This window comes from Notechis scutatus, chromosome 4 (genome assembly GCF_049901735.1).
Source record: "Notechis scutatus isolate UNSWTSFEM ecotype Mainland chromosome 4, rNotScu1.2, whole genome shotgun sequence".
NCBI classification, from domain to species: domain Eukaryota; kingdom Metazoa; phylum Chordata; class Lepidosauria; order Squamata; family Elapidae; genus Notechis; species Notechis scutatus.
The window spans coordinates 67,802,134-67,829,947 of NC_142012.1; the positions used below are offsets into that span (position 1 = coordinate 67,802,134).

A 27,814-nucleotide genomic window follows, 5' to 3' on the forward strand; every position below is an offset into this window, starting at 1 on the left:
TTATTTTTATTGTCTTTTCTAATTGTGTGTGTGTGTGTGTGTGTGTGTGTGTGTGTATAGACACACACAGAGATAAGTTAATGTTTAAAGTTCTAGTGTATTTCAAATTCTACTCCTAGCATTGAAAACTTCTGAAGCAAAAAAATATGAATCCTTAAATATGGGGTGGGAAGTCCAACAGGTTTCATCACTGCATGCATATACACAGCATGTTCATCTCAGACATTTAGAATTTGGTTTTGTTAATTCTATTTTGATTCATGGAAATAATTTCATTCTGTTAAATTCTGAAATTGAAAATATCTCATCAAAAGTTCTTAAGTTTTTAAATCGTCCTTTCCTTTTTTGTGTGTGTCAATGGTAGCTTACCAATATCATCATCTGTCCTGTCTATTGGATCTTTTTCTAGACAGTCTCTAACAATATCTCTGCTCATCAAAGGATCAGAAGCCCTCTCAATATCTTCTTCATCGTCATCATCCTCAGAATCTACTGCTGTTTCTGGTAATCCACTCAGGTCCATGTCACCAGCTTCACTTTCTGTGGCCTAAAATGATAATATAAAATTCAGAATAAAGGATTGTAGGCTTTCTATTATGCTATCGAAACATTAAATTAATTGATTTGATGTATTGCTTTTTATTCAGAAATATGTTTGCCAAAAATAAATTCTTAAGTAAAAATCCCAACATGTTGTAAAGGACCAAAGTTACTTCAGCTAAACTTCAGAAGCAACAGTGATATTTGAAAAGATTATATTTCAATAAATCACTTTTATCTTTTGAGATATATTTATGTTGATAATTTGTTGTTGTTATTGTTGAACTACAACAGGATAAATGAGTATTCTAGATAAGTGGCAGCACATGCATCTCCTATCTCAACTAGAATCCCAGACATCATATCCTGCCACTATCTATCATACCTGTTACAGACACTAATTTCTCATTCTCAGCTTTTTGGCCTGACAGCTGTTTTTTCTATTCATTCTGCCCAATGCTCCTTTTTTGGAATTTCTCAACCATTTTTTCAACCCATAACCAATACCCAACTGACTTTGATTTTTCCATTTATAGCTTCTCAGGCCACCTTCCTATTTTTTAAAACAGCAGAAATTACTACATATTATACAGAAATAAGAAAAATGAGTGTTTATTTTTTGCAATTTGATTAATTAAAAATATAAAACAAAAATGTTTAAAAATTATATCTAGCTAGCTAGCTCACTCACTCGCTCAAATAAAAGAAATTGATCTCCTGTTTTTTGAGAGTAGTTCTTATATAATATGTAACAGAAGGTACAGAAATTAATCTAGTAGGAGTTGCGGTATCTGTATTTTAAAGTGTTTTGAAGAACAGTCTTTTAGTTTAGCCTAGTAAAAATAATGAACTATGAAACAAGGCCATGTTATTTTTGCTAAAGTACCAATCCCATTACCGCTGGTTAATAATCATATTTAAAATAAATTTTAGAAAACTAAAATTGTAAAAAAAAAAACCTAACCTTTATATCAAAGGGGCTTTTTATTGTTGTTGATAGTTATTTATTTCTTCATTAGAATTATGTTATGAGCCAAGGGTTATGAGCTAACATGACTGGAGGAGGAATTCTGGGAGTTGAAGTCCACAAGTCTTAAAGCTATCAAGTTTGAAGACGCCTGTTATGAGCACATACATTCCTCCTACATTTCCCCAAAGTAACAACAATGAAAGCCAGCTAGGTGACTTGGATCAGTCGCTCTCAGCTCAACACACCTCACTGGGTTGTTATTGTGGGGAAAATAGGAGGAAGATGTATTAGGTATATTCATCACATTGAGTCAACCAAAACATAAACAGACAGAGAGCTACGATGAGGTTAAGAGTTATGCCCATGGTAAATAAAAAACTATGATGGAAGTAAATAAAAAAGTTATTGCTTCTATAATAAAGGATATCAAAAAGATGGCTGCAATGATTAAAATAACATCTATCAAACAGATCAATTGGTTTGCCTACAGTACTGCAATGATGTTTAACAGAAGAACTGGGTATCAATATTAGAAAACCAAAAAAGCAAAATCTTATTCAAACCTAAAGTAGATCAGACTGGAGGATGAGATAAAAAAAATTAAAATCAGATGTAAGTAATTTAAAGAACATGAAAGAACAGAAATTGAAAAATGTAAAGAACAAGACAAATCTAATAAAAAATTCCAGCTTAGTACCAGAAAAACTGAAGAAGCTTTGGAAAGCATAAAGCAAAGAACCACAGCAGATAATTGAACACTGTGAATCATTGCATGAATCATCCAATTTAAGCAAAATCAGCTATTTCAATCAAACTAAAGGTGATTCTCATCTTCAAAGTATAAGAAATAAAATTCTGAAAATAGAAATTATTAGAAATTAATATTACTTAATATTTAATTAATTAGATGCTGGAAATGAAAACAATGCATGTCAACATTAAGAGAGACAAGATCACCCTTATTATTTGTCACTGCAATGATCCAACTTTCAGTCATGGAGAAAACAAATATTGGCTACCAAGCAGCAAAAATAATTCTAATAAAATCTCACGTTCACTTTATATGGATGATCTAGAATTTATGGAAAATCAGAAACTGAAATCAGGTCATTGACAAATACTGCAGTAGCAATAAATCAGGGTAAAATCACAAACAGCAATGAAATTGAAATGCCAAAAGGCCAAACCACCAGAAGCCATTAGGATGAAGTCTACAAGTATCTGGGCATTTTACAGTCGGATAACATCCAGTATGAACGTTAAAATGTGATTAATAAAGAATACACCCAAAGATTGAGAAAATGCTAAAAGCAAAATTGAATAATGGAAACACCTCCAAAGCCAGAAATACCTGGGCAGAGGGAAGGTACTATAGCAGAAAAAGCATACCTCCTGGTCCCACCAACCAACATTATTTGGCTGATGGGACCCAGAAAATGCCCATCTGGCCAGACCAGATTGAATGGGTAGAAATAACTGCCAGAAGATGGCCCCAAGCCATGAAGCGTTTTAAGGTGAGAACCAGCACTATTAATTGCAACTGGAAGCATATTGGCTAACAACGCAGCCACTAAAGCTCAGGCACAATCCAGTACAAAGATGCAGACCATGTGCAGACTTTCTGGAACAACACCAAGCTCCCTCTGATTCCATCAGTCATTGGGGGTAGTCCAATCTGTTAGTATCAGTCTCCCTGTGGAGTGGGGTACCACCACAGAAGGGTCGTTGGTTCTCACCTGATACAACCTTTCTCTTTGGGTGGAGATAGCATTCAGGATTGTGTGATCAGTCTCTGCTTGCTGATTGGACTGGGTCTGTCAAAACTTTGAGGACACTCCCTCTGCTGTTAGAAATTGGCGAAGGAATAGTGACAGACTGACGTGTTCTCCTATAAACATATCATACACCATTTCATTCGGAACGCACCACAAATGGGTGGGACTGAATGCTATCTCCACCCAAAGAGAAAGGTCGTATCAGGTGTAAACCAACAACCCTTCTCCATTGTGGTGGACATAGCATTCAGGATCGGGACATACCAAAGCAGGCTGTCCTATGGGTGGCCTAGTGCGGTCCAAATCCCTTATACAGGATGGACCTTTTGCAGAACCCTCCGTCCAAAAGCTGTCTCAGCAGAAGCAAGAGTCCAGCTTATAGTGTCTGATGAACGGAGAAGGTGAGGCCCAGGTAGCTGCCCTGCAAACCTCCCCCAAAGAGGCCTGGGTGGCCCACGCCATCGATGTGGCCGCACTTCTCATTGAGTGCGCTGTTATCCTTGGAGGAACTGCAAATCCTTGGGATTGGTAGGCTTTGGATATGCAGTCTTATCCATCTCCCCACAGTCGTTAGAGTCACCTTGCAGCCCATGGTAGAAGGTTGAAAGGAAATAAAGAGGGATTCAGACCTCCTAAAGGACGATGTTCTCTTAATGTAAATCCTCAAACATCTAGAGTATGGCATCTTCTTTCTAACGCGTGCACAGGATGCAGACAAAAGTCAGATAAGATTAGTTCCTGGGCTCTGTGGAACCATGAGTTCACCTTTGGCATGAATGAAGGGTCTAGTCTTAACACCACTCGGTTGGTGTGAAAAACACAAAGGTTTTTCCTGACAGACAAGGCTGCCAGGTCTGAAATCCTTCTGGCAGAGGTGATTGCTACCAGAAAGGCTATCTTACAAGACAAAAACTGCAAGGGGATTGACCTCGGTGGTTCAAATGGGGCCTCAGTCAGCGATTGCAGTACTTTGGAGAGGTCCCATGTCGGATATCGATGAACCACTGGAGGCCTCAGGTTTGTAGCATCCTTCAGAAACCTGTGGATCATGGGATGTCTAGACAAAGATTCCACTCTCCCCAAGGACAGAACAGAGGACAAGGCTGCAACCTGCCTTCACAAAGTGTTAGGTGAAAGTCCCTTGTCGAGGCCCTCTTGGAGGAAGCCCAGCACCTGGGCAATTGAGGCCCCAGAAGGGACAATGTCAGACCTAGAACACCATTTGCTGAAAGCCTTCCAGGTTGCATTGTAGATGCGGTTGGTGGAGGGTCTTCTGGAGGCCTGGATAGTTCTTATTACTCTGGAGGAATAGTTGTCCCAGATCAGAGATCCCCGCTCAATCTCCAGACGGCCAACTGGAGCCACTGGGGCTCTGGATGTAATATTGGCCCCTGGCTGAGCGGCACTCTGTCCTCTGGTATCCTCCAAGGTCTCGAGATGGAAATGTTTACTAAGTCTGCAAACCATGGCCTCTTGGGCCAATGAGGGCCTACACGTATAAGTTCTGCTCTTTCCGCCAACAATTTCTAGATGACCCTCGGGATGAGGGGCAGAGAAGGAAAGGCATACAGGAGCTCCCATGTCCAAGGGCTGTATAAAGCGTTTGTTCCCTCCGCCCCCGGAACCTCAAACCTGGAGTAGAAACTTGGGAGTTGCATGTTGTCCTGGGAAGCGAAGAGATCCACTGCTGGCCATCCAAAGTGCTCTGACAGCTCCTGAAATAAATCGGGGTGCAAACGCCACTCTGCATGGTCAATGGTGGCTATGCTAAGCCAGCCAGCCTCAACATTGGCCACGTCTGCAATGTACTCAGCTCTGAGCGATACCTGGTGTCTCTCTGCCCATAAGCAGAGTTGTTCTGCCTCTAGCATCAGGGGCCCTGAATGTATCCCACCCTGAGGGTTAATGTGTGCCTTTGTTGACACATTGTTAGTCAAGATCAGGAAATCCTTCTCTGTGACAGAATCCACTAATTGTGTCAGGGCCAAATGGACTGCTCAAAGCGCTAGCCAATTGATATTATGGCCCAAATCTGCCTGGGACCATTGTCCCTGGACCACCCTGGATTGAAAGTGGGCTCCCCAGCCACAAAGACTGGCATCCATGGTCAGCACTAACCTGTCCAGTTCCTTGAACAAGAGCCCTATGGAAAGCACCTCAGATGACCACCATTATTGAGATTTAAGGACCAACTGAGTTAATCTGACCTGAAAGAGAAACATCTCCGACCTGTCTTCTGATAAGGTAGAAGAAACCATTGGAGTGACCTGGCATGCAATCTAGCCCAGGGCACTATATTAATGCGTGATATCATTTTCCCCAGGAGCTTGGAAAGCATAGCCAGGAAGACTCTAGGTTTGGATTTTACTTGCCCAGTTAACTCCCTGATACTCTCCTGATGTTCCTGTGATAAGTACATCTTGCAGGAAATGTTATCCATTACAGCTCCCAGATGGAGTTATGTATTGGTGGGAGTGAAGTGGCTTTTGGCCTCGTTGACAGAGAAGCCATGCTCTTGGAGCACCTGAATGGTGATTTCCAAATCCTCTGCTGCCCTAGATGGGGAAGATGACTGGACCAGTATATTATCCAGGTAACATTGCACTCTTACCGGAATTGCCCTAAGGTGGGCTGTCAGGGCTGCCAACAGCTTGGTAAATGACCAGGGGGCTGATGAGAGTCCAAAGGGCAAGGCCCTGTATTGATAGTGCCACCCATTATAGCAGAACCTGATGAACTGTTGATGGGCCGGAATAATGGGGGCATGGAGGTAGGCCTCCGTTAAATCTATGGAGGTTAGGAAGTCCCCTTCCTGAATACCCCCCAGAATAGACTGGTGTGAATGCATCTTAAATCGCCTGTATTTCACCCAGCGGTTAAGACGCTTCAAGTCCAGAATTTTCCTCCATCCCCCTGAGGCTTTGGGGATTACAAATAAGATGGAATACATCCCATGCCCTGTTGGCTCTCAGGCACTGGCTGAATAGCCTGAATTTCCAGCAGGTGCTGAATAGCTGTTTCCATAAGGGCCTTTCTTTCTCTATTGCCAGAGACAGGACAACGAATGAAAAACCTCGGGGGTATAGAGAGGAACTCTATGGATAGGCCCATCTCCAGGACCCAGGCATCTGTGGTTACCTCCTCCCAATGCCTGGCAAATAATGCCAGATGTCCCCCAATGGGAGGGTTGACATCCAGTTTATCTGGGGCGTCGGAAGGGACGACCCCCAGCCCCTCGAAAGGGCCACTTATTGGTAAATGGGTGACTTCTACCTGTCCTCTCCTGGGGTTGCTCCTGCCTGGGGGCGAAAGGCCTCTGTGGCCTAGGGAACCCCCCTCCTACTTCAGGGGTCCTATAATAGGAGCGTCTGACATAGGGTCTGAAGTCCCCTCTTCTGGACCTGGACGGCAAGACCTTCCCCTTGTCCTTGGAGTCCACCAGAACCTTGTCCAGAGCCTCTCCAAATAACTTGTTCCCCTTAAAGGGGGCAGTGGCCAACCTCCACTTATGTCTCATGTCAGCCTGCCATTGCCTTAGCTAGAGCAGGTGACCAGAGGTAACAGTTCCCCCTATTGCCCTAGATGCAAATCTGGCTGCACTGAGGGTGGCATTGGCTAAAAATTCCACTGCTGCTAATAACTTGTCCACCTGTTGGTGTGATCTGACATCGTCCAGTGGAATTCTCTCTTGCAGCTCCTGGAGCCAGGTAAGAGAGGCCCTGTTAAAGAAAGATGCGGCTGTGGAGGCCCTCACTGCCCATACCATTGACAGGTGTGTTCTCTGCAATGTTTGCTCAGCCCTCTTCAATCCTCTTCAGTCCTCCGCCTTCAGCAAGTCCTCAGGCTCCCCAGGGATGTCAGTGGTGGCTTGCAGGGCCGCAACTGGGGCATCAACATTGGGCACTTGCAGGGCTTTGGCTAGATCTCCTCCCACGTTGAACATCTTCTTGTCCAGGGAGGAAGGGCTTGGACCCGACCCAAGGGATGACCACTGCCTTTGGATGACAGTGGTGAACATCTTTGGTGCAGGAATGACATCAGCTGTTACTGTTTTTTCTGAAAATAGTGGGTCATTGAAGTCCTCAGAAGGGTCAGTAAGCTCCTGTGGTTCAGGAACCAAGCCTCGCCCTGTGGCTTTTTTCGCCTTGAAAAGGAGCGACCTGAAGATGGCTGGTTGGAACAGACCTGGTATAGAGACTTGGTCAGCATCGTTGAGGCCTTCATCAGTAGTTTCTGTCCAACAGTTGCCCACTTTCAGATGTGACAAGAGTGGGAGCTTTCAGCAGGAACATATGAGCCTGATTCTGAATGCAGGGAAAAATCATCCTCATGAGGACACCTATGTCTCCTGTTACGTCTGGATGAAGGGACTGAAGCCTCTGAGGGTGGATCTCCTAGTCTGTCTCAAGACAGCTGACACCCCTTGCCTTACTGCCTCATTTAACACAGCCTGCATATTAACCTGGTACTCAGGCTCCTGCCCCCTGACTGGCCTAATTCCAGATGACATGGGGGTGAATGTGGCTTCTGGAGCCCTTCTGTGTCTCTGATCAGAAACTGTCAGTTGCTCTGTTGCTGGGCAGACAGAGAACAAATTTCTAATCTCTGAAGCCTCAATAGAGTCCTGCTGCTCTTCAGCTCCCCCTGTGGCCGCTTCTGTTACTGCACTTCCTGTCAGTTTGCAGCTGCCTATCTCCTGTTAATAACGGTCGCTCCTGATTTAGGCAGGAAACTAAAATGGGCGCCATTTCTTCAGAAGTTCGGGCTGCTTCTTTTCCCCGAGCCCACAACTTATCTAGAGCCTTGTCTCTTTGGTGCTCGTCCTGCTCAGCTGGCCGTGCCTTGCAGAACGAAAGCTCGTCCTCTTCGGTGCTCGTCCTCCTGCTGGCCGTGCCTTGCAGAACGAAAGCGCACAGCCCCTGCTTGGGCACCGCTGGGCTGCGCATACCTTACGTGGTGTGCATTGGAGTTCTTTTGAGCCCCTGCAACCTAGTCCTTTGGCTTGGGGCTGTAATAGGGAGCTGTTTGGTCTGGGGTTGCTGGGCTTAGAGACTGTGATGGCCAGCGAGCCATCTCCTTGCCCTCCTGACATCGCAGTTAGCGTTTGACTCCGCCATCTTTAACTCCAAGGTTTTTATTCCAGAGTTGAGAGGCTGAGAGCCTTGCCGCTGAGAGCCTTGCCAAGCCAAAGCGCGGGGAAGCAGTGTGGATGGTGTTTCTACACACCTTCTGCAAAAGGTACCTCAGTACAATGTAGATCAGCCCTCAGCCAATCCGTCATCCGGCGGCCTGGGCTGAAGCCCCCGACCGCGTTGTCTGACAGCTGTCAAACCGGTAGACCAGTTCCTCTTTGAAATGGTATTCAGGATTGGTGTTTTTCTCTGTTTGTTGAATTAAATTCAATTAAATTTTGGTTGTTTAGGAGAAGAAATTAACACGTCGTCCAGCTAGCTGACTGAGTCAATTTCTGGGGAGGTCCCTAACAGCAGAGGGAGTGTCCTCAAAGTTTTGACAGACCCAATCCAATCAGCAAGCAGAGACTGATCACCCAATCCTGAATGCTATCTCCACCACAGTGGAGAATGGTAGGCTTACCAGGCAATGAAATAAGCATAATATGAGGAAACCAATATGTTTCCCAAATTCAGAATACTCTGCCAGTGCTCCAATAGAAAAACCAGGCCACGTATACAACCACTATTATACACTGGGCCTGGATGACATGAGCCAAGACCATGGCCATCATGATGGCCATGAACTCCTGAGATATCTCTGCCCCAATACCCAGGGAAGACAAATTGAGGTCTCCTCAAACCAAAGGTCCTGGGAATTCCACTGCCAAATTTGTCACAGAGTCAAGACGCTCAGGCAGAGAGTTAGAGCTCAATGTAATAAACACAGTATGGTATCACACCCAGCAATCTGAGGAAAGCTGCCCCTGGATGCCTTCATGAGTTTGGGAAGACTGGATGATATTAGACGTAGGGCAATGTTCCCAAAGAAACACATCCAGAAATCTACAGCGTAATCAAAGTGGTGTTAATGTCAGGAAAAGTTATAGCTTGTTTGAGTATATACTAAATATAATAATAAGAGCAAGCAGGGGTTCATCAAGTTTACAGTAGCTAGTGCAATGAATATTTGGAAAGCAAAGCAATTGATTCTGAGAAGATTTTCTAAAGTACTCTTACTGATTAAATAGAGAAAAAAGGGTTGGAGGCCATTAACGTTAGATGGATTCTAACTAAATCCAGAAGGAGTCATTACTGGCAGTGGTTCAATCCTGAGGGAGATTTTGATGAGAAGATAGAGGGTGTTTTTATCAAATCTGAAACCATACAGGTGGCAAGGATAGGTAATATTGAAGATGACAAAAATAGTTCTGTATGCTCAAACCCTAAATTTAAAACCTCAGTTTAAAACTTCATCATCATCACCATGTATGGGAAAACTGATAAGCTATCAGCAGTTGTAAACATACAGAACTTTGAATAAATTGTCAGTTGAATGTAAGTTAGTAAGACTGTGTTTCCCTGAAAATAAGGCCCAGCACTAGGGTTTATTTTTGGAGAAACACAATTTCAGGGTGATCAGCTCAGCTGGGCGCCTTGCCCCCCCTCCCCCAGGGCACACACGAGAGTCAGCAAGCATGTGGGGACCAACGGTATTCAGCAACAGCTGTACCCTGCCAGTCACATGGTTGGTCACTCTGGAGTTGCGCAGAGCAGAAGGCATGGAGCAGAAGGCAGATGATCCCGACGCGTCATGAGGGCTGTAGGCAAGCCGAGACACGTGCAGTTGAGCCTCCCGCGGCTGTCCACCATGCCAGCTCACTGCTGCTCGGCTTTTCCATGCCCACGTGATGCATTCAGATTATGCATGTCGAAATTGTAGAGAAGCAGTTATCAGCTGACTTGTATGAGAACTTTCTTAGAAGCATGAGACCTTTTTCACATGAAAGATTGCTTAAAGATGAAATGGAGTCTCCTTTATTGAAATTATCTAAAGAATGGCCAAATATCACACTCTAAAGCCATATCTTGTCTGTGGAAACTGAATTGACCTGGAATTTGGAATATATGATGTGTAGGATCTAATCACATGATATTCTTAACTGGGTTGGGAGAGATGTATTTGCATATACCCTAACATTTCCTAATAACAATGAGATAGAAAGAACTAGTTAGCTTCAGTTGATGTTTATCCTCGTTGCTGATAAAGAGAACAAATGTTCGGTGGTTCTACAAAACTGAGGAACTTCTAGAAATTATCTCCAACTTTATTATGCAATCATTGGTTTGCAGAGACATTAATGGATAGAAACTGGCTCTCCACTCTTACTCTTAATTCAAACTTCTTTGGGCAATCAGCTATTTGATATGGTTTTAATCTTAGTCTGAAATAGTCACAACATAGCTATTATTGATTAAAACCACATCAAACCTCTGACTGAATGACGTTATTACAGCTTCTTCTTTTAAATTCAACTTGGCACCTTTTTCTCCTACTCTTCCAGCAGCTTAATGGAAACCCTGCTTTGTATTTCTCACACTTAGTGTTAGATTTTACAGGTAGTCCTTAGTTCATTTAGTGATTGTTCGAAGTTACAACAGCACTGAAAAAAAGTTACTTATAATCATTTTTCACACTTACGATAACTGCAGCATCTCCATGGTCATGTAATTAAAATTCAGATGCTTGGCAACTGACTCATATTTATGACACTTGCAGTGCCCTGGGCTCATGTGATCCCTTTTTGCAATCTTCTGACAAGCAAAATAAATGGGGATGCCAAATTCACTTAACAACTGTGTTACTAAATTAACAACTGCAGTGATTCATCTAATAACTGTGAAAAGAAAGTTCATAAAATGGAGCATAACTCACCTAACAATTGTCTTGCTTACCTTAGCAACAGAAATTTTGGGCTCAATTGCGGTCATAAGTCAAGGACTATTTACATTTACATATTCACATTCTCAGCACTCCTACTTTGGGACACTAGTTTCTACTGTATCATTTATAAATATTGAAATTGTCAAGGTTCCAACTAATGAGCCCAAGCAAATCAGAACTCTGAGGCTATCATTTTCCTCAAATAATTCCTTTACTGGGCACATACCGGCCCACTTAGCGTAAAACCAATTCTAACTCTTTCCCTTGGTTTCAGCATAGTTTAAACCCAGCAACAACCCTTCCCTCCAAGTGTCACTTATCATGTTGGCCATTTAAGCTTGGTTGGCAGGTTTCTCAGGCACTTCTCTCCTTCTTCTTCCATCACCTTGGTTCTCACAGGAAAGCCTTGTGTCTAGTAATGCATTCCCTCCCCCTCCACCCAGTGTGTGGCAATGGCGAACAGGGAAAATGGCTTCTGCCATTCTGGTTACTACTTTATATCTAATAGGTCCCCAATAAGAACCATAAGCTAAGTATCTGAGTTTGCTTCGTTGTATGACAAGTAACACACACACAAAATCATAAAATATTTCTATGATTCATTTTTTAGATTTCTTTTGTAATTATTAGTCAAAGCAAACAAGCCCTTCTACCAAACGTAAATAAAAATATATATGACAAAATAACTACTGCATGTTGCAAAGTGTTATTTAACCACAATATGCTTGCTGATAATTGTAACTAGATATGAATCAAATTGTTCTACTCTCAATTTCAAAATTCAAACGCGTATTCATATGACTTAAAAATTAATGGATGGATACATAAACATTTTTGTAAGAAGAATACTTCTAATCCATGATATGCTTCTGAATTACAGCTTCCAATAGTTTTCAGTACCAGTTGTTACTACTTGGATAGTCAGTAGTTGTTTGTCATCAACATAAATCACTGTTGGTTTCACAACTCTGCTTAGATTTGCAAAATAGTTCAACAATGATATTCAATTGTTAAAATTTAACTAAGAATGAGATTTTAAAAACCATTGTAGCATACCTGATAGATATCAGATAGACTGCTGCTGCCAGAGTCACTGGTGATACTACATCCTGAATGACTAGATGAAACGTGGGTCACCTGTGGATGGAGACTGTCAGTGAGGTGCAGTTTTGTAAAATCTGCAGGTAGCTGTAAACAGAAGGAGAAAAATATCTTTAGAGTTTGTATAATGGCAAAAATTTCATTAAAAATTTAAAAATTTACACTACATGTTTTTTCTAAGATATAAGCAAATTATTAAGCATATTCATGGTTTAAGAATCTTGGGAAGAAATATTTAAATGTAATGCTTCATATTCATAAGTGAAAAACTTGAATGCTCATTATGCTTAAACAGCAACAGCCTTTGTTATTTTTCAAAGAAAGGAATATGCATATCTAAAACAGACCTTTAGCAGCAATTTCTACTGAAATCATTAAGAGTTTTAGAATTTATAAGAGTACCATGAGTGTAGTACTGATTTATATGAGTGGAACCCCTGTTAATTTTTAAATATAAATGCTTTGTACAGAACTAAAAACAATATTTCAGTTACTAGAATAAGTATTCATCTTTTCTAATGCCTAAGGACTACAGAAAATCATTATAAGTACAATAACCCTCAGTTTTATCAGGGAAAAGCTATGTGTTGGATATGAATTATAGTCAAATTTATAGTCAATCAATTTACATTATTTAGCAACATCATTACACAAAAGATATAAATTGATACAATTTACCCAAATTTCTTTTAAAAATCCATAAAGTAGAATTTATCTGCTACCTGAGATATTAGGAGGAAAGTTTTGTTGTTTGTTACATCTAAATTCTGCTAAACTAAAGTCTTTTAAATTGATGACTTATTGTTCTAAGATTTTACACCTGGCAATGCTTTTACATGTGTTTCTCACATATTAGTATGGGATTAAAAAAGAAAATGTGAATTTTTTATTTGTTTTTAAAAAAAGAGTACACGATGTACAAATTCTCTAACTCTTAATTTGGAAAGAAGCATATTAAAAACTGGTATACCATATAATACTTTCTTTAAGTTCTAATGCCAAGAATGAATTTTGAATCTTGAATCTTTTCAAAAAGTTTACATCTGAAAATTTATTGGCACCAAGTATGTGCAAATTGTTGTCTAATTTCAGGAAATCTTAGCTACTTATAATTTCTAGAAGTACCAGCAACTCTGACCATCTCTTGACACACAATAAAGTGTTTCTTGCCCTCTATCAATTTCTCTAACCATTTTTTATTTTGGAACTGAACCAAGCATGGAACAAATGACTGGACCACAAATATTGAACAACAGTATTCAGAAGGAGACTTAGCTCAGCTCAACTGAACTGTTCCCAATTTGAAGTCTTCAAACAGTGAAGGACATTTTCAAACAAGAACACGGGTATTCCCAGCTGAACCTAAAGAAATTCAGTTGATATTGATAGTAGTAGTGATTTCCTTGAACTTCCCATCTTTGGTCTGCATTTAATCATCTAACAGGTATATCCTATAATTTACTTTCCATACCATCCTATTCAGTTTTGTACAGATCAGTAATTTACAGCAGTGGTCGCCAACTGGTGGTCCGCAGCCCACTGGTGGTCCATGAGAAAAATTTGGTGGTCGGCAGGGAAATGCCACCCCAAAGTAATTAATCCAGGCTGTGGGGGAACACAAGGCTGTGCCACCCACATGGCCCGGGAACACAAGGCTTGCATCGCTTGCATTAGGAACAATACAAGGTAGTGAGGGGAGGGGGGAAAGGGGGGAGGGGGAAAGGGGGGAGGGGAGAACTTGCCTGGCCACCGGGTTGCTTCTTTCCGCTTCTTTCATTTTCTGCTTTTGGCTGCATGCAAGGATAGCAGCAAAAGTCTTTCTTTCTATCCCCCAAACTCTGCCAGAAACGAGTCTTTGGGACCCTACAAGGCATCCTGCTCCAAGAGGCTGCAAAGACTCATTTCTGGCGGAGTTTGAGGAAGAGAAAAAAAGGCTTCTGCTGCTTTCCTTGCATGGCAGCCTGACAACGGAACTCAAAGCAGGCTAGGAATGGGGCTGCCTTGGAGGGGGTGGGGGGTGTGAGGGAGAGAGAGAAAGCAAATCAAATTCACCCGGGCGGGGGGGCAATTTGCACATCTCTGTGTCTTTTCTTTCCAGTCTCAAAATGGTGGTGGGGGGGTGAGGAAGGAAGATCCACATTGCTGGGGAATTAAATTCACGGGGGAAATTTGCATGGCTTGACTGCTACAGAGTGACCTATATCAGGAAAACGTTAGATAGTACTGTGCATTCAAATGTTTGTCCTGTAATAACTGGAATGAAAATGGAGTGGAAATGGGTATTTCGTGCTTGCTGACAAACTTTCATAAGTGTGAAAGTATAGGGAAAAAATACTAGTTACACATTACTCTTAACAAAGGACAAAACACCAGGACTTTGGATCCCCCCCAAACCCAAAGGATAAGAGAAGCCCTTTCCTTTCCCTTCACTCTGCCCCACAGTTCCCATCTAAGTTTAATATAAAAAATAAAATTTTTACATTAAATATATTATCTTTTTTTTAAAAAAAAAAATCATATTAGTGGGCCTCGGGATTTAAAAGTTTGAGTTTCGTGATCCCTGAGGTCCAAAAGGTTGGCGACCCCTGATTTACAGCATTATAGTCATACAATGCATGTTTAACCCATTCTATCCCCCTCTTCTCTGCTCACATAATTACATTGATAAAACACTTCACAGATGATAAGCTGAGGTGGGCCATTAAAGAAATACAAGGAAAAGATAAAAACAACTTTTGTTAAATATTGATACTTTTAACCATTAGCTAAAATATAATCATAAATATAGTCTTAGACACAGATAAGTAGGTCATTACTCAGGTGATCTTGATGACGCAGACAAACCCCCAAGTGGCACAACTTTCTAAAAGAATGCAAATGACCAGCTGCCTTCAAGGAATATAAATCCCCACCATCCAGTCTTGAAACATCTTAAAAACAAAAACAAAAAAACAAGAAAATCCACTTGCCTCTTGAAAAAGCATGTTTGGGAAAATTATGACCTGGGTAACTGAGAATCTCCATAGAAATTTAGCCTTCTTCAATCTCTTTCTAATTTTCTATACTGAACTAACTTCACTATATGGAAACACTCCAGTAGCCCATCTAGGCATCATCTATTTACTTCCTCAAATATTCAAACTAGTCACCCAGGCTGCCATATTGTTTCAAGCACTGGAACTATCACAACTGAAATATCAGGGTTCACTAACTTATTACTCAGACCTTACACCAGCAATATAACTATACCAACATCTTCCACAAAGTCCTCAATTTATGACCATTTATTTAATGTTCAAAAATATGAGGCTAAAAAAAGTTATTTATGACCAGTCCTTACACTTCTGACCACTGCAACATCTCCATGTCAGGGTAATGAGGATTTAATAGCTGACCAGCTGCTGTAATGTTGTAATACTGCAATGTTGTAATGATGATGCAATGGTAGCAATGCTGATTACTGATTGCTGTTTGTTCGAGGCCACCCAGGAGCACAAGACAACCCAGGAGCAAATATATCCATATCCATACATACATACATACATACATACATACATACATCCATACATCCATCCATACATACATACATACATACATACATACATACATACAAATACAAACCTGTGTGCTGTATTTGCTCCTGGGTTGTCTCACCTAGTCACACTGTGTGCACTCTGACATTACATAGATTGAAATTTGGGTGCTTGGCAACCAGCATTTATTTACAAAGGTTGCACAATGGATTCACATAATGATGGTGTGATTTTCTTAACCACCATAGCAATTTGTTAACCACAGTGGCAAAAAAAAGTTGTAAAATCAGATGTGACTCTCTTAACGACTGCACTGCTTAGTGATGGAAGTTCCAGTTCCACTGTGGTCATAAGTCAAGGACTCCCCATAAATTTTAAGCCATAATCACTGCTGCTAAAACAGCATGCCTTATGTTAGCTTCCCTAGATACTCCAGGCCAAAAAAACCAACTCCACAAGAAAGCTAAAACTACTTTTATTGAGATTACCTATAGAAACATAATTTTGTAAAGCTGATTGCACTGAGCTTTTCCTGCTTTTCATAGTTCAATGAATTAGGGACACATCTGTATAAGTCACTTCCAAACGTTATCTGCACATTCTGGAGATAAAAAAATGCTCTAACATGTTATTTACAGTTCAAACCACTCTATTGTATTAATCAACCACTTACTGGACAATGAAACTGCATTTTCACAAACACTTGATGGCAGGTCCAAACTGCTCATTCTTAATCAAATTCTCACAAGGAACAATAAACAACAGGACAATAAAACTAACATGGGAACCAGACCCTACAACCTTAGTAGGGGAACCAGATCTTACAAGAAATATACTTGTCTAAGGAAGTCTATTTTGCCATTATACACTAAAAACATCATTACAGGTTCCAATAAGGGTATGCAGAAGATAAAAGTGCCTCCATGGTGATATATACCATTATCTGCTACTCTGGATACTAAATGTATAACAGGGACCAGTTCTGTGCAGAAGGATTAATGTACAGTTTGACATTAGAACTCCAAACAATGAAAATATAACATCAGAAGATTTCAAACTCCAAGAACAATTTATGGCGGAACTCAAACCATCATGAAAAAGCAGGAGTTGAACAGCACCGCTGAGCTACAGATTACTGAACTCACATACATGGAAAGATTATAGGCAATCACAAAAAGGCTCAACAATGTATTTTGACACATTACAATTGTTAAAGTACTTACCGTATTTTTCACTTCATAAGACACATTCCCCCCCCCCCCCAAAAAAAAAAGTGGGTTGAAATGTCTGTGTGTTGTTGCTGATCCTTTGAACAGCAGATGGGCTGCTGTGGTGGGGTCCTTTTACAGTGCTGAACCCTGCCTCTTCTGTCTTTGTCAATGCCCCTCTTCTGTCTCTTTTCCACAGTGCAAGAGTCAATAGGCCAAGCTGGCACATGCTAGACACCTATCTGTGGTCCTCTCAGGCTCCGCCTGATATTTTTTTTCTTGTTTTCCTCCTCTAAACCTAGGCGCGCCGTATGGTCAGGTGCATCTTATAGTGTGAAATATACAGTATAATCTGTCCTATGTGTACCTGTATCAGCATAAGCAATCTCTATTGCTCTCCTTTCCTTCCATCTCTTTTGACAAAATCTGTAAAGATAGTCCTCACTGAGCAATCACAATTGGGATTGGCAGGTCCTTTGTTAAGCAAAATGGTCGCTAAGTGAGCCTGACCCACTGAGATAAAATTTTAGTTATCTGATTCAGTCGATTAAAAGGGTAAGAGTCAATACACCTGATTACAGAACAATGATATTTATAGACATAATAGACAATGAATTTATAGACATTAAAAAGAGACAAATCCAACATAGGATAAAATCCAATTAAGTAACATTGGAATGCTATTTTAAATAAATGGTTCATTTTCATATAATTTACTGTATATTAATCTAATGGCCACCAGAAATATATTGTATATTGATACAACAACTTCCAGAATCACCAATAAATATGACATTTTTAACAATTATCCGGAAGGAGGAGGATTTCTTACATACAGTTGCATATACTGCTTTATCATTTCAATCACTAGTTACAAAAAAAAATCTGACTTTACTTATTTATTTATTTTTCAATTTGTATGGTCCCCTGTCAAGAGACTATGGATGATGAACAGTTTTAAAATAAATTAAAAACAATTCCCAATATAAATATAAAAAATAAAATACTTTCAGCTAAGGAAAATACCACAACAGTCGCTGTTAGCCAGGTGACAGGACCCTTCTCACACTTAAACAGAACTTCAGGGCCTTACAAAATGCTAGCAGGATCAGGATTATCCTACTTTCGGGATAGAGAATATTCCACAGTGCTATGGTAGAAAGGAACCACCTCCTGGGTTCTACCAACCAGCATTCGTTGGCTAAAGTGCTTCAACCACAACCCGTATAGTATAGTATAGTATAGTATAGTATAGTATAGTATAGTATAGTATAGTATAGTATAGTATAGTATAGTATAGTATAGTATAGTATAGTATAGAACAATAAATTTAATGTAACATAACATAATATATAATAGCATAGCATAGCATAATATAATATCTAATCGGCAATGGGCAACTATTAAAACTAAAACAATATAGTAAGCACAATGTTTATATAAATAATTTCCTAAACTTTTAGTAATTGTTTAACAGAGATTATAGTTAAGATAATAGTCAGATAACTAGTTTTATCCATCGCAATAATCTCCAAAAATATAAAATATAAATCATAAAATTTAGTTTCCAAATAGATTATTCACTGCAAATATTTGTATGCCAGTCATTTGAATGATTCTAGACAGTTTACAATAGCTACACATTAAAAAAATTCATACATTAATTCAGCATTAAAACTTTAAAACAAAATCTGTACCTGTTCTCAGTAAAATCTCCCTTATTGAACCTCCTATGGAAAAGGATTGCTTTTTAATCAACTTTATAAATGACAAAAGAGCAACCTAACTCTAGACGGCAAACTATTCTAAACTGAAGGGGTTGCCACTGAGAATCCAATAATTCAAATCATTCTCTCCTGGTGGACTGGGTAAAGTAGGCAGATTCTAGCTGGAGGGGATGATCCCACAAATTCAAAAGTCCAAGACATATATGGCACTAGCATCTTGAATTTATTTACTTTATTACTCTGTTGCTGATTTCTAAATAATCCGATTGGCTAATAATCAGAAACATAATCAACTCATGCACCTTCCAAAAATAATAAACTCACCCATAAGATAACCCAATTACAATATAAAAAATGACGGATGGAGGAAAGAAGTTGTATGTTAAACTCATATTTTCAATCACATCAATCAGTCCTCCTTGCGAATGATGGAATAACCAGATCTTAACTGAATCCCACAATTAAAGGAGAAGACTGAATCTCTGTGGTGAAGAAATTCTAGATTGGGGCCTATCAGAATATAAGGAGGATGATCTAGTGACAGAAAGCTGTATAATGCTAAAAAAAACAAAAACAAACAAGTATAGGTTTCCCCCCTTTTACTGTTTTGAGTGTGACACCTCAATAGTTAAAATATACCTTTATTCCCACATCTTGATTCCCAATAAACCATTATTTTTAAGAAGTTACAATAATAATCATTACATCTTTTCATTTGGATTCCGCAGCATATTTTCCCCACTTGATTTTTAATAAGAGTTATCAGTATCTATATTACCCTATTTTCTAAATATTTTTAATTGCAGAAATATTCTTATTACCTTGTCACCCTGCAGAATCCCCTTTTTAATTCATCAACCATTATCTCTGAAAAAACAATTTCTTTTTAACATTTTACTATTTCCATATTTCTTTATTTCATGCACCTGTTTCTTACAGCTTCTCCTCCCCCTCTTTTCCCCATATCTTTTCTCATTCAGTTAATATCCCTCTCTTTCTTAATATCTTCCTTTCCCCTTTTCTGCTGGGTCTTTCTGCCTTTCCTGACTTCACAGGTATTCCCCCTTTTGATTGCCTTCTTAAATCTCAACTTTTTAGCCTTCCTTCTTTCCCCACTTCTTTGTAGTGTTCTTTGTGTTAATTGTCTATTTAAAATGTCTTCTCCTTGAGTCGACTCCTCCTCCTCTGAAGCTCTTTCTTCTTGTTCTTCAATCGTCATTTCCATTTTTTCTAACACAGAGCAAAGTGATTCGCCTCTTTCCTGTAGTAATTCTCTCATATTTTTAGTGTTAAAATTTATATTAATCTAGAATTTATAAAAAGAATGTGTAATGGAAAGGGAATATGACAGACTAAAGAACCAACTAAATTAATAAGTTAATATAGACTATTAAAAGCAAGGAGAGACATTGGTAACTTTTATTATTATTATTATTATTATTATTATTATTATTATGCAAACGCATATTGTTTATCTTTATTTTTAAAATAAATATTAAAGGATTATATTTGAAATAATTGAAATGAAACAAAAAGATGTTTCGATTGAGATTAATGAAAGAGGCTAGAATTAATGTGTTTGTTTCTCTCCTTACTGAAAATTTGGAATGGAAAAGGTAATAATATAATTAAGTATGCATATATGAATGTATAATTGCTGTCATATTTGTATGTAAAGGTGCTGACCCGGAAATATGTTGTCCACTAAAAAGAGATTTTTGTTTTTAATGTGAAAAACTGAATAAAATTTGTTAAAAAAAAGAAAAAGAAAGCTGTATAATATCAGCCATACACAATCTGCAATCCATTTCCTTTATGTGTCTTGAAGTTAGCAATATATTTCAAAAGAGAAATGCTTGAAGTGTTTAAGATGCAATGGAAGGGGGAGAGGAGAGAGAGCACACTAAATTGCACATAAAGTAAAGATAAAAGTTCCCCTGGAGTCTTAGTGGACAACCAGCTAAATATGAGCCAGCAGTGTACAGCAGCAGCCAGAAAAGCTAATGCAATCCTAAATTGTATTAACAGAAGGATACAGTCAAGATCAAGGGAAGTACTAATACCACTCTATAAAGCCTTAGTAAGACCACACCTAGAGTACTGCATCCAGTTTTGGTCACCACATTATAAAAAAGATGTTGAGACTCTAGAAAAAGTACAGAGAAGAACAACCAGGATGATTAGGGGACTGGAGGCTGAAACATACAACAAACGGTTGCAGGAACTGGGCTTGGCTAGTCTAGTAAAGAGAAGGACCAGGGGAGACATGATAGCGGTCTTCCAATATTTGAGGGGCTGCCACAGGGAGGAAGGGGTCAAGCTATTTTCTAAAGCACCTGTAGGCCAGGCAAGGAATAATGGATGGAAACTGAACAAGGAGAGATTTAACCCGGAAATAAGAAGAAACTTTCTGACAGTGAGAACAATCAACCAATGGAACAGCTTGCCCTCGGAAGTTGTGGGAGCGCCATCGCTTGAGACGTTCAAGAAGAGATTGGACTGCCATTTGCCAGAAATGGTGTAGGGTCTCCCACTTGGGCGGGGAGGGGTGGGGGGTGGACAAGGTCCCTTCCAACTCTGATTATCTGTTATCTGTTTACCTCGCACATACATGCTAGTCATTTCCAGTTCTAGGGGGCGGTGCCCATCTCTGTTACAATGCCAAAGAGCCAGTGCCGTCTGAAGATTTCTCCGTGGTCATGTGGCCAGCATGACTAAATGCCAAAGGCGCATAGAATGCTGTTACATTGCACATACATTATATTAAATTACCCCATTATTGATGTATGACAGAGTTAGCGTCCACAGAGGTGATATCAAAAATTACAACATTCCCAGAATATCATCAGATTGGTTTTGTTGACTTATGGAAGCAATGTTGAAATTTAGAGAAAAGCACGAGTTAATAAAATCCACAAGCTCCAATATTTTTATTCTTCCAACATCAGCCAAGAAAGTTTCCATTTTCTCTGCCTTATACAAATAGAAGTAGGAAAAAAGAAAAGCAGCACAGCCCCTTAGCTCCAGGGATCTGAGCAGGCAGAGGCTCTAAAACAGGGGTCTCCAACCTTGGCAACTTTAAGCCTGGAGGACTTCAACTCCCAGAATTCCCCAGCCAGCAAAGCTGGCTGGGGAATTCTGGGAGTTGAAGTCCTCCAGGCTTAAAGTTGCCAAGGTTGGAGACCCTGCTCTAAAATGTCTGCTGCAGCTCAGCCAGACCACAGATAACTTGCTTTCTAGGAATAGTACATTTTCTAACCATCTCTAAGATGGTGATGAGGATTAGGGTATAAATGACTAGTCTCTGCTTACAGATATCCTCAATGGTACAAGGAATATGTCTGATATCTATCTTACCATACATAAAAGAGGTTAAATGCTTCCACCTTCTGGAATGCTCAGTGAGACACTGAGAGGCTGAAATCTTCCTTAAATAACTGAACAAGATTTCCACTCTCAACTAATATGCATTTGGAACTCTTGTAAACTTTCATAATCTCTTTTCTCAGTGTGGCATCTGCTGATTTTGTTTATCAACCTAAGAAAATAAGCTCTTAGAATCAATCAATTAGAACCTGTATTCAGGTCAGAACTGGCTTCAGGAAACAAGACAAGTGCAAAAGCTCCATCTAAAAGCCAACTTGACACTAACGCTGACAGTTTTTCAAAAGAAAGAAAGGCTTCAAAGAGCTTTCAGGGAATAAGTGAGTGGGTGCTCAAAGAAGGAAGACAAGGGAAAAGAAGGGAAAGGGGTAAAAAATAGACTTGACCAAAGAGAATGGCAGCAGAAATGGCACTCAACTAGACTTCCGAATAGAAAGTTCACGTATCATGGAATTGTCTCTGAAAAAGACTTCTATTGTCAAATATTTATGCAGAATGGGACTGAAAAAAATATTTGTCTCAATAAGTTAAAATGTGTGAGGAAGACAATTATCAAGCAACCTGACCTCAAACTTGAATTTATTAACATACAGACACTGAAACTGTTGAAATAGGGTAATCATATACTATATGATGCTCACATCAGTCAACTGTCTTCATTCTAAATTCTGAGATATCTGAATAGTTTTCAAAAATTATTTCATAAAGGATATGACGCAGCATCCCAAATGGGTTATAATACCACCAGGCATTACTATGATTTTTACAATTGGGCACAGTAGATGATCTACTGTCTAGTAAATATTTACATTAGGGGAGAACTAAAGTAAATAATATATAAACCATACTGTGGGATGGATTAACTGAGCTACTCTTAGCCTGACGGTGCTGCTATACAGATTGCTGGAAGGAGCAAAGTCCAGGCTATTCATCTAACATATTTTTTTTTCACTGTCTTTACTCTCTTGTTCACTGCCTTAACTGTCTGGTTTGGTTCTGCAACCCAACAAGACAGACACAGACTTCAGAGTAATTAGGACTGCAGAAAAAACAATTTCTACCAATCTGCCTTCAATTGAGGACCTGTATACTGCACGAGTCAAAAAGAGGGCTGTGAAAATATTTATATATACTGTTATATATACGCTGTCAAACTATTTACTAAGTCTGCATTACCATTACTATTACTATTAATTCTCCCATCCTTCCTTTCACCCATCTCCTCCCACTTATGACTGTATGACTGTAACCTTGTATCCTAATGATTTTTATTGACTGTTTCTTAGTATGATTTGATTGCTTATTGTACTCTATGACTATTATTAAATAATGTACCTTATGATTCTTGACGAATATATCTATTTTTTTAATGTACACTGAGAGAATATGCACCAAGACAAATTCCTTGTGTGTCCAATCACACATGGCGAATAATGAATTCTATTCTATTCTATTCAAAACCCAGCATCATCTTAACGTTAACAGAATCTGGGCTGCTAAGTACAGTTCTAGCTGGCAAGCTAGTTTTCCTGCCTTCAGAGAAGGTAGGAATGAATTTCATCATCTGTAGCACTCAGCCTGCTAATATCATAACATAAAGCTTGCTATTAAAAACAAAAGCACAGTAGAACCTGTAGAAATGACTAGGTGGTTGCTTCTTTTGAAAACAATAAAGGGCAAAAGGTGCAAAAGGATTACCAGTTTATCATACTACAGCAAACTTTTCAACTAAATCCACATATTCAGAGCTTGTGCTTTTTAACCTATACTTTTCATTAATTACATCAATTCTTTAAATAACAATAATGTATTACAATCCCAACAAAATACAGATGAAGATTTACTGGAAGAAGACTCACATGGGCTTTAAAGTACAAATAATAATAGCAAGAATTTCAAAAATCCAGAAAGAATAAAATGTAAATAATATTTAAAACAACACACAATTTATTTTACAACACAATATGCCGAATGAATGAACGAATGAATGAATGAATGATTTTTTTTCCTTAGGTCCTTTTGAAACCACATATTCCAAAGTGAATTGTAAAAACACTTCAGCTTCACAAATTGTATTAAAATGAACAGGAATATTATGATATAAAATATTGTTCTTTTATTTGAAGTCTCATTCTAAATCTTCACATTTGTATGAGGAAAGAGCTTTATATACCTAGAGATGGTGTTCTTGTCTGTGCAATTATGAGATGGAAAAGTAGCTCTCCCTTTCACTCATTCTCTGCATTCAAGCAAGTATCCATGTATGTATCAATTCAGAGTCCCCAATTCCCAGACTCCGGACCAGTACTTCCAGTCCCTGGTGCCAAACAGGTTAGGGACTCTATATTAATGTATACTATAGATAAATATGCAAATGTTTAAATATATACTATATTCATACAACTATACAATTCATCAAAATATCTTCCTCTAACTCAAAACTACTGACATAAACTAGGATTATGTTTTCTTCTCTTTCTTTGTACAAACATACTGATGAGAAAGCCAAGAGACATTCAGGTTTTAGATGAAAAAGTAAAATACACATTTTTTTTCAGCTTGATATCCATGTATTCTCCCAAATTACAACAACAGCAGTATTTTGCTGTTTTTAAATCCAAGTACTAAATTGTGAGTGAATTGAATTCAATAATGTGAAAATAAATGTTACAATTTTCTTTATGTAATCCCTAGTGCCTCAACTCATGATATAAATAATTAATAAATCTTATCAATTAATGATGAAGAAGCACCTAGCAATGGTCAACTCATATAGAAGATTCTGGGAGTTCAACTATCAAGAACCCTACTGAAATGATGCAAAAAGATTAAAACAAGTTTGACTGTTATAGCAGTGATCCCCAACCTTTTTGACGCCGCGGCCCGGTACCGGGCATCAGCTGGGCGCCGCCATCTTTTTGATGAAAAAGTGCTTCCGGTGACCTCACCGGAAGCACGTTTTCATCAAAAAGATGGCGGCGCAGCGCTCGTGAGCTTTTCCGGGTAGAAATGGCTTTCTACCTGGAAAAGCTCACCGAAAGCGCCGCCATCTTTTTGATGGCGTGCTTCCGGTGAGCTTTCTACCGGAAAAGCTCACCGGAAGCACTTTTTCATCAAAAAGATGGCGGCGCCAGCAAACCAGCGGCCCGGTAGGACTTGTTCCACGGACCGGTGGTTGGGGACCCCTGTGTTATAGAACAAATACCTTATTAATAAATCAATTTGGCAAATTATGGCTTCATAAGTCCGTAAAATGCTCAAACTAGTCCAACAAAAATAATATCTTAACTATAAGAATGGGCACTGAGAAAATCAAAGAGAAGACAATATTAACAGATGGAAAGAAAAAGGTTGAAATGGAACTTTAAATTATTAAATACCATGTTTCTCCAACAATACGCCCCCTCCCCAATAGGACGGCCGGCACTGCTTTGTACACATGCAGTGAAATTAAGCCCTGCCCCCAAAATTTGGGCCTATTTAACACGAGGTGAAGAGACATAGGGGGAAAGGGGGGAGAGGGGGAGAAAACTTGCCGAACTCATCCCACGCGCAGCCTCGCTTAGCCTAGGAATCCAGCCTTAAGTCCTCCTTGTCCCAGGAACGCATCTGGTACTATTTATTTTTTTGCAGGAAAATCTTAACGCCGAAGTCTCCCAACTCCTTGGCACGTTCTAGTCTACCGATGCCCCACAGCCCTGTTTCTCCTCCGGATCATCAGCCCACTTTTCCTGGCAGGGACGCCACAAAATGTGTCACTTTGGTTGGGTGGCCCAGGGGCTCTTGCGCAAGAAAGATGGGCTGCACCAAGAGGCGGCTGCCTCCACTTTCCCATCTGCGCAAAGGGCACCAGCTCCCCCCTCCCCCGCTACAGCCCCAGCAAGGGCGCAAGAGCTGACCTTAAAACGGACACCATCCGCGTCCCCTTGGGCGGCCAGAACAGGGCTTGGCAGAGACGCCTCCGGCAGGACCGCAGAGGAGCGAGACACCCTTTGACCAACACTCCACTCTGGGCACGAGCGAATGCAGCAGCAGCGCGGCCTCCTCCTGCTGGCCGTGCCTTGCAGAACAAAAGCGCACAGCCCCTGCTTGGGCACCGCTGGGCTGCGCATACCTTACGTGGCGGCACCTCCTCCTGCTGGCCACTCCTTGCAGGCCGAAAGTGCAGCTCAGCAGCTCCCAAGTGGGGGCTACGCATTTTCGGCCTGCAAGATGTGACCAGCAGGAGACGCCGCCGCATAAAGTAAGAGCGGCTGGCGGTGGCACTGGAAGCCAGGCCGAGCGGGGCAAGTGCCCAGAGCAGAGCATTGGTCAAAGGTGGGAGGCCAGCAGCAGGCTGGGTGGCTCACTCCTTTGCGGTCCTGCCGGAGGCGTCTTTGCTGAGCCCTGCTCAGGGCTATGGGGCATCGGTAGACTAAAACATGCCAAGGAGTTGGGAAACTTTGGCATTACAATTTTCCTGCAAATAAATAAATAGTACCAGATGCGTTCCTGGGACAAGAGAAGGACTTAAGGTTGGATTCCTAGGCTAAGTGAAGCTGCATGTGGGGCACTCCTTTCGGCCACTAAAGAAGCAGCCCAGTGGCTAGGTGAGGCTCGTGGGGGGAATTAAGGCACCCTCAAAAAGATAGCCTAGCCATTTTGGGGGGGGGGGTAAAAAAAAAGGCCCAGCCTTATTTTCTGAGAAACACGGTAGTATTTTATATAATAGATTGTTTGTATGTAAGATTTGCATCAACTTTTGCTTTTTAAAGAAACAAATGACCATCAATTGTAGATAATGTCATAAAACAAACAAAGGAGAATGCAACAGATACAAAATAGAATTGACTAAAAAAATCAGCTTAGAAAGGAACCTAGCAACTATTCTGTAGATGATTATATCAATAAAAATGTGGTCATGTTTTAAAACACTGTAAGACAAGCATTGAATCTCCTTCCCATGGAGTTTCAAAATCAGAATACCATTGAGAAGAAATAATTGGTACATATTACTTCATAAACAGATGAAACGAAATTCAGGAGAGCATTCTCATTCTCTCTCTCTCTCTCTCTCTCTCTCTCTCTCTCTCTCTCTCTCTCTCTCTCTCTCTCTCTCTCTCTCCCTCTCTCCCTCCCTCCCTCCCTCCCTCCCTCCCTCTCTCTCTCTCTCTCTCATACACTCACCCTTCTTCAGGTCTTTCATATTTTACTTGGTTCTCTTCAACTGTGATCAGCACTACAGGCAGTCCTCACTTAGTGACTGCCTCATTATTCAGTGACTGTTCACATTGCAATAATAATGAAAAAGTAACTTTGTGACTAATTCTCACATTTACGACTTTCAAAGGTCTGCAAAGCAAACAAAAGCTGAAGTGAGATAATAACCACAATCAGTTTCACTTACCAACCAAGTTGCCAGTTCCAATCATGGTCGCTAAACAAGTCCATCTCTATACAACTTTGCTTTGTTTTTCACATTACCATGAAAAGACACATAGCGTAAAATATTTTACTACTGCATATCTGTGCAGAGGTAGTGATGGAAAGCCATTATATAATACACAAAGAAGCAAATGTAGTATTTGTTTGCCACTCTTTAAAGCAGCAATATTTTTTTCTAATATGAACCAGCAGGCAGCCATGCAATTCCAGGAAAGATGAAGTTGCGTTAAAGAATTGAAGACTATACTTTACTTCC

At 40.1% G+C, this 27,814-nt stretch overlaps 1 protein-coding gene across 5 annotated transcripts in view; it reads right to left on the reverse strand.

Annotated features, from left to right (window-relative positions):
• RAPGEF2 (Rap guanine nucleotide exchange factor 2) overlaps positions 1–27,814 on the reverse strand; it is a 172,156-nt gene that overhangs the window by 41,751 nt on the left and 102,591 nt on the right. For all 5 annotated transcript variants that reach the window (XM_026675830.2, XM_026675831.2, XM_026675829.2 and 2 more), the window contains 2 exons: positions 12,238–12,369; positions 370–547 (listed from right to left, as the gene is read on the reverse strand). In XM_026675830.2, coding sequence (XP_026531615.1) covers positions 370–547; positions 12,238–12,369 — 310 coding nt within the window. The remainder of the gene's footprint in view (positions 1–369; positions 548–12,237; positions 12,370–27,814) is intronic.